The sequence below is a fragment of the Hydractinia symbiolongicarpus genome, chromosome 12, assembly GCF_029227915.1.
Source record: "Hydractinia symbiolongicarpus strain clone_291-10 chromosome 12, HSymV2.1, whole genome shotgun sequence".
Lineage (NCBI taxonomy): Eukaryota > Metazoa > Cnidaria > Hydrozoa > Anthoathecata > Hydractiniidae > Hydractinia > Hydractinia symbiolongicarpus.
The window spans coordinates 9875737-9885208 of NC_079886.1; the positions used below are offsets into that span (position 1 = coordinate 9875737).

Below are 9472 nucleotides of genomic sequence, written 5' to 3' on the forward strand. Positions count from 1 at the left end.
TCTTCAAGACTTAGGACGCTATTCGAGAATAAAACTTAGTGAGTGGAGTCATTTTCGGTATTGGAGTCATCTTCGGTATTCGTACGTATTTACAATTCCTAATATACTCAATATTATATAATTACAACACAACTCAGGTTACAATAACAACAATTTCCTTACGGACTTTCCGTCTATACTTCTTAATAGTACCACAATTATTCTTAGCTCGTGTAAGCATTTTAAGACTTGTTACCTTGCTGAGATTATACCTTTGAGTCTTATACCGATTCCAGGATAAAAACTTCCGGTTATCCCGAGCCAAAGGGGATTGACTTCGTCTATTTTTCCAGAAGAAACCGTATAGATAGGTATAAGATTCTATGTCACTCAGCCAATCTTAATATTACTTTCTGAGTAATTTCCTCAACTTACAGGGGAGGGTGGGCGGGTCGTCTAACCCGTACGAATAGAATTGACTTGTGAGTAAAAAAGGGTGGGAAAGTTCTATTCAAGCATGCGCTATCAGGCGCATGCGTAACTTGCCTCGATTACTACGAAAATAAGTTACATTATTTTCTTATTCACTTTGTTCAACCGAAAATAAGAGCCTTATTGTCTACGTAATCTCTTCAAGACTTAGGACGCTATTCGAGAATAAAACTTAGTGAGTGGAGTCATTTTTGGTATTCTGTGCTTAAAAGTAGGGGTGATTTCAAAGTCCTAATGTCTGAGATACAGAGAGTAAAGCACTTATGTTATCCTCAACATACCCGTCTTTTGCCTGGTCTGACTTCCAACGTCCATGTCGTTTGAATAACCGATCATTAACTCCAGTGTTAGCCGCTGCAGATGCACCGCCTGAACGAAGGCTGTGTAATCCGAAATTTCTTGGATCTAACCCTATATCCTTAATCACATCTAAAAACATTTCTCTTGCTCTCGTGTACGAGATAGGTTTGTTTGTTTTTCTCAGGGACTGTTTATTTCCTGCGGTTATTGCTCGAAATATAAATTTTTCCGAATTTTCAGCAATTTCTGCTTTTACTAAATACTGCTTAAGATTCTTAACGGGACACAAGTCGGAATTATTTTCTGCAATAAACACCGTTGAACCTTTCCTATAAACGTCGGTTTTGCTTTTGCTGATGAAAAGTGTCATGTACGTGTCAAAGAAAATGATGTCAGATCGACTTAAGTTCACAATTTCATTAAATCTTAAGAAGCCACTAAATCCTATCAAGCATATCACTAGTGTTCTTAAATTCTTCAAATCGGCATTTTCACCTCCCAAATAATTAAAAATCGAATTAAGGTGGTCTACTGTTATAGGATCTTTCTTCTTCACTTGTTGCTTCTTTATTCTTTTTGCCGCCTCAAGCATGTTTTTAACGATAGGAGCTTCGCAAGGATCATGACATGAAATGATGTTGTGGTGAAACTTTATGGCATAGAAACAGCTTTCGATTATACTAATAGACGCATCACCTTGAATTAAACTCAACAGAAATAATGCCACCTGGAATTCGTCGGCCGGGAAACATTTTAATGAGTATCGCTCGGCCCAATCTTTCCAAAGGTTAAAATAACAAGTATACTTCTTTAGAGTAGTTGGTTCTCGACATTTGTCCAAAACACTTGGAATTTGATCAGCTAGTACTTTAAGCTCTTTATTCGCATTTCCAGGAGTTTGTTTTTCAACGTAAGATTTGACAAAGTCTAAATTCAGAGGATAAATATAATTATTATGCATTTACACTCATCTTTTAGTACAACACCGGTTTTTTGCAATTCTGCTAACCTACTTTGTTAACCTAAGCAATCCTGCTAATTTTATTACGTTTTGCACAACCGGCAACATATAATCCTAATACAGTCGTTTCAATGCCCAGTAGACATCTGCAATCCTGCTGATTCTACCTTCCTTAAAATAGTGGGTTAAGCAACCCAAAGTTTATATCCAGTAGCCATCTGCACTCCTGCTAATGCTACCTTCCTCTTAAACTGGGGCTTGACTACCCGTCTGTTTACACTTTTCACGATTGTGTTTCCACAGCAGTAGGGATCTGCAATCCTGCTGACCTACATATTTCGTAACAATTCATGATGTACAATTTTGTATCGGTCATAAAATTACTGTCTCGGTTTTACGAAAATGCTATTCTTAGCGCAATCATTGGGCTTTTAAAAGCAGCAGAGCCAATAAGCGCATCACGGTTATTTCCCAATCTAACATATTCGCTAGTGTTTTTAAAAACACGGTATTCTTTGACAAACGTCTTAAATTTCGAATCTGAGTTGATTAATAACGGCCAGAATTTTGCAGATTTCCAGTATGGAACAACTAGCACACCTATGGCTTTCGACGCCTCCATGTGACTTAAAGTTCTGCTCACTAATGACGTAGGCGGGACTAAGTAATTATTTTCATTTCCCCACGCGACAGTGAACGCATCGACGATCGCTGTTCTGGGACACCAAAATCGTGAATTAAATATTGGCGTTTTCGCATTCTCGTGGTCTGCAAATCGGTCAATTGTCAGGGGGCCCCATAATCTGTTCAGTGTATTGAAACACTTTTCTGTAGTTTGCCAATCATCGTAGTCAAAATATTTACTTATTTTATCTGCCAAACGATTTTCTTTTCTAGGTATCCATGATATATTGATATCGATAGAATAATCAAAACCGATTTTGAAAATACGTTCAGCTATTTCTTGTAGCTGGGATTTTGCACTACCTGATTTTGTTATTATAGTAGCTGCGAAATTGTCCGATTTCCAATTTATAATTTTTCCTTTTAATATGGTTTTGAATGTTTCTAATGTGAACAGAATTGCATATAATTCCCGCCATGTGGAACTAAAGTTTTTCTCATGAATTTTAAAATTCTTAAAACAGGTGTATGTTTTGCTGTCCGTTCTTACGTGCGCTCCTATAGCGTAATCACTAGCGTCCGAATAAACATCAATTTGTGGAATTCTGTAGGGAATGATTTCTCTTTTGTTAAACATTTCAAAATTATCACGCCAAAAGATAATTTCCTTAATAGCCTGATCCTTTTCTTTCAGATTAATTCGAGAATCCCAAGACATTTCTGCATCAATGATTTTGTATAAGTTTCTAGTTTTTAATTGAATTAATTCTTTCACAACGAACTTTGTAGAAACAATTTTGCCACACAGCCTTGCTAAATTTCTCGCTGTTGAATACGGTAAGTTTTGAATGGCCTTATTAATACAATCTAAGATGGAGTTAACTCGTATTTGAGGGATAGTGAAAACATTTCTATGCAAATCTGCTTTAACGCCTAACCAGATTACTTCTTTTTGTGGATTCCAGACACTTTTATCGTTGTTAACAATGAATCCGCTTTTAAATAAAGTCTCCTGAACAAATTCCGACTGTTTTAAACATGTTTCGTATGAGCTTGCGACTCCTAAACAATCATCAAGGTACACAGAAATACAAATCGCGCTTTTCCTCCAATATTTTACCAGACAACGCATTACTTTTTGTAAAAATAAATGGGGCAGAAGTTAAGCCAAAAGGTAGAACAGTGAATACGAAATGTTTTGTTATCCCTTCAAATTTCCAAGAAAATCCAAGATAAGTTTGATGTTCTTCAAATATATCAATATGGTGATAACCTTGCTTCAGATCAAACTGAAACATGAAGCTATCCCTCTTTAAGTATTCTTCCATGACTCTCCAGTCATCAAATTTTACTTTGTCTTTATATATATGCTTATTTACATGTCTTAAATCCAAGATAAGGCGTTTTTTACCATTACCTTGAGTAGAAACGGATAATGGGTTTACCACGTGAGGAGTGAATGCAGCCTCCCGAATCCCTCCACTCCCAAGCAGTTCTTTTATGGAAGCAGTAACGAATTCTTTTTCCATGAGAGCTGATCTATTATTTTCAAAATGCGCTTTTTCTGGGGTTGAGAAAATTGGAATTTTATAGCCATGTTTTAGGATATCTATAATTGTTCTGTTCGCTTTTATGGATTCCCAAAAGGGAATTTTGTTTTTTAAATTGCCTTTTACACTTTCAAATTTATTATTGGATTTTGATTTACATGTTTTAGACGAAATTAAAGGAAATATTAACTTATCTTTAAATGTACTTTTATCTTTTAGCTTCGGGGCAGTATTTTCGCCAGTGTCCGTTTTTTCCGCAGCTGAAGCAAGTTCCTGTTGGCTTGAAGCTAGTCGCACTGGGGTGAACAACTCGTCTGAAGTCTGATTCAGCATTCCGAAACTGGATTTTATCTGGAGCTTTGGAGATCGTTGACGATACATCCGAAAACTTTGATTTCCTGGTGCGATTAAATGTGTTTTGCTTTTTTCTGATGGCACGATTTTCAGCAGCTTTAATTTTTCGCTCGTCTGCGGAGTCGCTAGCCAGGTCATCTGAGATGTATTCGTCGACGGTACTCCACCCTACAATAGATCTGTCAGCAATTTTAATTAATTTGTTCCTTTTTTCAATATTTGAAACTATCTCCTATAACATTTTTGTAGATCTGTGCTTTGAGCCTTGTTTTATCAGATCTCCCAACGTCTCAAGGTCACGTCGAATAGATTCATTAAACTCGTATTGTTTTTTGTTCCCCTTAAACTTAAAAGAAAGTTCTGGTTCCTTTTTGAATTTCTTTGCTAGTTTGTGATTATCCTTTTCAAACTTTGTTTGGATATCTTCAAACTTTTTGTCAAAATAATTTTTAATACTAGAAAGAGAAAGACTTTCCTGAGCAGATCTGTCTTCTCTCCGTCTTTTCTGACCTCTTGATACACTTTCGCCACTAGACATGATTTCTTCTCTGTGAATCGTCTAACCCGTACGAATAGAATTGACTTGTGAGTAAAAAAGGGTGGGAAAGTTCTATTCAAGCATGCGCTATCAGGCGCATGCGTAACTTGCCTCGATTACTACGAAAATAAGTTACATTCTTCTTTGCATTAGTCGTTATCCGTGGACATCCATGGGTTCGCCCGTTGTGTACATTTTCCTAGCATCAGATTTTTGCACGTTGTAAACATATTCCAGGCATTCTTATTTCATGAACATAAAGTGAAGATTAGGCAGCCTTATCCTGGACAGAATCCGAAATACATTGACCGTTATTAATATAAGGTTTTTTTCGAAAAATCAGTTTAAGTTTTTGTTTGGTTGAACACGCATGCCTATATAACGTATACTGATGGGCGTAAAAATGAAAAACTAAATTTGTGGAGGGTAGCAGATAGCGGGTTTAGTCCGGCTACTTTAAATATAGGGCCGCCAACCGATTTAAAATCATCGACTGAACACAAACCGGTTTGTGTAAAACAAGTCATCTTCAAGGTATTATACGATATTTTTTTGATATTGTTCTGTTTATAGAGTAGTATGCAGGTCGCTCCTTCAGTTTTTTTAAAATTATGCTGTGTTTTGATTCACATTTTATATTTCCAAACAGAATGGTTGATGGGGATCCGTAAAAGAAATCTGTTTGAGGAAATAATTCCTACTTTAGGCGTAGTTTTATAAAAACTAGAAGCCAACATTTTGCGTTTGTATTTTTGTGATCAGCTTGTTGTTCTAATTACGCTTAAAAAACTTTAATTGGAAGAGAATGCTTACACAGAAAAATATGTTACGGTTAGTATAATTCGAGTGATCAAGGCCAAGGCCCAGTAAGGCAAATGTTTTCAAATACATTTCTAATGCTATGTCTCACAGTAATGAAAATTTAAAAAAAATCGTAAATAAACACATCGCCATTATGAAAGATATAGTTGAAAAGTAAAATTAAAAAAACTAAAACTAAAATTATTTATAAAATTTAAATCATAACTAACTGATATCTAGATGGACCGCGATCTATAATCTTTTGTCCAATCGCACTCGGTCTAGGTCTAGCGGCTGGTTGCGGTTTACTTCGATTGATAATCGCAGGGCTAAGACTCGAATTTGCCGAAATAACGCTACCCTCACGATCGTAACTGTTGCTACGAGAAAGTACATTGTGTCGAAGAGCTGGTGCTTGCTGCAAAAACTTCTGGATTTGAAGTTTGTATACTTCTTCACTGTCGCTGATATTCTCGTGATCTCGATACGCGAAATTATCGAAACCGCTATCGCGAGGACTTGTTTCGGGTGGAGTTGGCGCTAGTTTATGCAAAGGAACGACATTTTCGCTTCGTATGTATGGTGAGTGTGATGAATACGATTTCGAGGGTCGTTTAATGATTGGTGGATTCCTAGGTGATCTATTCTTTTCTTCATGTTTCATTGGACTAAATAAAAAATATATAATATAACACTGATTATGATAAAACATGTAATAAATAAAATTCTAGACAAAATTGCACCACAGAAACAAATGCTGCATACTTTGGGAAATTTATTTTCAAGGGAATTAATCTCTTTAATAATAGCCGTATTCCGCCTGTCTGTTCGTGCGTCTGTCTTTTTGCTACAGAGGCACGAAATGCGATATATAAAGAACGGACAACCCCGTTGATTTTTCCACGGGTTAACAACTTCTCCTTAATTATAGCCGTACTCCGTCTGTATGTGTGTCCCCGAAAGCCGCGTCCTGTTACGGACACACGAAATGCACGAGACACGCGTGTATATGTATAAAAACGGGCGAAGCCGTGCATTTTCCACGGGTCACTGACTAATTTTCACAAATTTTACAAATTAGTTTCAATTTTGCAAAAATTCGATCCTGCGAAAATTATTAGGAAACTCGCTATTTGCTAAATACTTTATTTCCCTTTTTTAAAAACGATTTACACTAGAACTAAGATCTCTATATGTCTCTAAAAAAATCTCCGATAACTGGGACAAATTGAGCTATTTGATAAAAATCCTACTTATGGGGAGATTCCCTGAAGTAGGACGCTCGCTAAGTAGTACATATTTCCTCCGTCCCTTGTGCGTCCCACTAAATGAGAGTATACTGTAGTGTATGTGAATCTTAACTGCCATGAATGTGCCATAAATTCTTTTTTTCCATACAATTTGAAAAATTTAATTTTCGCGAAATTATAGGACTCGCCTTCGAGAAAATTATTTCTCGTGAAAAATAAATTTTATTTCCAAAAAATAAATTCCGTTTGCGTTATAACAGTTGCGTCAATTATTCGTACCAACATGTATTTACCTATAGCAACGTTCAGAGTCTCGAAGACTCTGAAAGTTGCTATCACCTTGTTTAGGATTGTGAAAGGCGCACAACCTCGTTCACAGCGTCTGTTGTCTCTTTTCTATCAGCTGGTATAAAAAAAGGTGTGAGGTAATCTTATTGGATGATTGCTGGTAAACAAAAGTACACTTACTCTGATACCCCATACTTCGTATACTGATGGGTGCAACAAAAAGCAATGAGGAGGATTAAAACAGCCAGGAACACTCCACCGCAGATGTACGCAACCAAGTAGTAGTCATCATCTACAAAAAACAGAGTCACAAAACTTTGCTGCAATAATATCGTTGGACAGGTGCAGATACTAAAATGTGAATACGTAAAAACATACCGTCATGTTTCCTGGGACAGCGTTTAGCATTACATGTTCGATTTACTAACTCTTCGTACGGACCAATCACACACACGCCTCCATTGATTGGTTTAGGCTTGCATACCCTTCGTCTTTTTTGTTCTCCTGTGTCACATGACTTTGTACAGGGTGTCCAATCTGTCCATTGACTGTACACAGTCCCATCTAAAAAAAAACCAGCTAAAAAGTGAATATTAAAGAACACCAGTTGAACGTGACATATCTATAAACGCGTCACTTACTGACAGTGTAAGCTCCCTCACATCTGATACCACGAAATCCAATTTTACAACTAAAATTAAAACACATGAAGATAACAACTTAATTTTACCCAGATCATAGTTAGCATTCAGTTTTGAAGATGATTTTCGTTGCCAGATCTGCTGGTTCAAAGCATTGTGTGGGAGTTTTGGTTCGACAAGACAACATATGTAATTGCCTCGTTATTTCAAACATGAGATATATAGTTTTTTTGAGAAGGGAAGATTTTTCTACAAGTGTATTACAATGCCAGAATATATCCACATTCTCTTCTACTCTTGGCTCGACAAAGCATTGTTTTACAATTGCAATCATTGCTGAAAAAGATTCAGCACACGTGTCGTGCTTTTTTTTAAGATTGATTGAATTTAAACGTGTTTCTACCTCTTGGAGCTCAAGGATAGAAATATACCTGCATATAGCCACGCCTCCCACGTAAGTACAAGTTCCTTGGGTAGCATTCGTACAGGTGTATTGGGCGCACAATTCTAAAAAAATGTCATGTTGCACATAATTTTTTAAATTTTTTTTAAAAAAGAAAAGGAGAAAAAAAAAGAGTTAACGAACTTTCGCGCGAATTAATGTAGAAATGTCGTTGACGCGCATGCGCAATTTTTTCATTGTTATTTAAACTTTTACCAACCTTTTGTCACTACGGTACCGAGTACTGATGATTTCTGTCGGTTCACGTCGTTTTTGATTTGAGTTGTGTTAATTTGAGAGGAAACATGAAAATACAGTAACGCATCGTATAATGTATCATAACTAAAACAGGGAAAGTGTGGCCATGGTTAGAAAATCTCCAGATGTTATAATACGTTTTTCTCACACTTACAACAATGATAAACTAATCTACGAAGACTTTTTATCGAGAAGAAAAGCGTTTAAAGAATGTGTTAAAATATCTTTTTCTCCACGTATAAATGAAAAAACTACCTCTTTGAAGAGAACCCGAGAACATAACTTCCATTAAGACCATATCCACCAAATAGTTGTTTAAACTATAAGAAGAAAGAAACAAAAAATTACAAGTCAATACATAGTATGCAACTAAACAATTTTACCCACCGTGTTGCAAATGATACTGTAAAAAATCATTAATGTTGGTGCACGTCACACTGACATAACACAAAACCACATAATTTTACCTCTGCATTGATTCTATCTGAAGCCCGTTTGAAGGTCAGCGAGTCTGCATTCTTTAAGTCAGCAATAAAACTTTCATTTACTCTACCCCTCACGGAATACTTGAATAGCTTTAACAAAAACGGATTTGCAGTTTCGGGATTCGGGATATTGCTTGTACTAGGTGTTATTTTAGTTGTTGATACAGTAGATGTTGTGTTCGTTTGGTTGGGTGATGCAGTGACATTTGCGTCCGCATGCGTTACTGTCGCCGTGAAGACGATATAAATAAATACGTACATAATTTTCCCCACGTTAAATTTATGTTACAAACATGTTATATTTCTTTTGCTCGTCAAAACAAATGCACAAGTATCCAAATACAACTATCTTTGAAACATTATCACACAGTTCCCAAGAAATTTTAATTTCTTTACAAAATCAAATTGTTCATAAAATCTCACTTAAACAATTCGTTCTCGACCTTTTTATTTCTTGGTTGTTTCTAAGCAAATGTAGTAGACTGGTAACTAGTTTTGTTTTAATGAAA

At 36.2% G+C, this 9472-nt stretch overlaps 3 protein-coding genes across 3 annotated transcripts; all 3 read right to left on the bottom strand.

Moving 5' to 3' along the window:
- Window positions 1-694: 694 nt before the first annotated feature.
- Window positions 695-1732, bottom strand: LOC130621233 (integrase/recombinase xerD homolog). The gene has a single exon (XM_057436544.1). The coding sequence runs from the start codon at window positions 1730-1732 to the stop codon at window positions 695-697; it is 1038 nt and encodes a 345-aa protein (XP_057292527.1).
- Window positions 1733-1917: 185 nt separating this feature from the next.
- On the bottom strand, window positions 1918-4398 carry LOC130621234 (uncharacterized). Its single transcript, XM_057436545.1, has 3 exons — window positions 3477-4398; window positions 2214-3418; window positions 1918-2061 (listed from the first exon to the last, which is right to left on the bottom strand). Exons 1-3 carry the CDS (start codon window positions 4396-4398, stop codon window positions 1918-1920), a joined length of 2271 nt encoding a protein of 756 aa, XP_057292528.1.
- Window positions 4399-5751: 1353 nt separating this feature from the next.
- On the bottom strand, window positions 5752-9365 carry LOC130621744 (uncharacterized). Its single transcript, XM_057437087.1, has 8 exons — window positions 8946-9365; window positions 8734-8798; window positions 8441-8562; window positions 8210-8285; window positions 7779-7828; window positions 7516-7701; window positions 7318-7429; window positions 5752-6267 (listed from the first exon to the last, which is right to left on the bottom strand). The coding sequence occupies exons 1-8, from the start codon at window positions 9222-9224 to the stop codon at window positions 5814-5816; spliced, it is 1344 nt and encodes a 447-aa protein (XP_057293070.1). The 5' UTR covers window positions 9225-9365; the 3' UTR covers window positions 5752-5813.
- Between the last annotated feature and the right edge of the window lie 107 nt (window positions 9366-9472).

Coding starts and splice junctions, on each gene's coding strand:
- LOC130621233 (XM_057436544.1), bottom strand. CDS start 1,732: ATGCATAATAATTATATTTATCCTCTGAATTTAGACTTTGTCAAATCT.
- LOC130621234 (XM_057436545.1), bottom strand. CDS start 4,398: ATGACCTGGCTAGCGACTCCGCAGACGAGCGAAAAATTAAAGCTGCTG. Junction 3,419..3,476: donor AAAAAGTAATGCGTTGTCTG/GTAAAATATTGG, acceptor ATGATTGTTTAG/GAGTCGCAAGCTCATACGAA. Junction 2,062..2,213: donor TTAAAAACACTAGCGAATAT/GTTAGATTGGGA, acceptor CGAAATATGTAG/GTCAGCAGGATTGCAGATCC.
- LOC130621744 (XM_057437087.1), bottom strand. CDS start 9,224: ATGTACGTATTTATTTATATCGTCTTCACGGCGACAGTAACGCATGCG. Junction 8,286..8,440: donor CGGTACCGTAGTGACAAAAG/GTTGGTAAAAGT, acceptor ACATTTTTTTAG/AATTGTGCGCCCAATACACC. Junction 6,268..7,317: donor ACGAAGTATGGGGTATCAGA/GTAAGTGTACTT, acceptor TTTTTTATTTAG/TCCAATGAAACATGAAGAAA.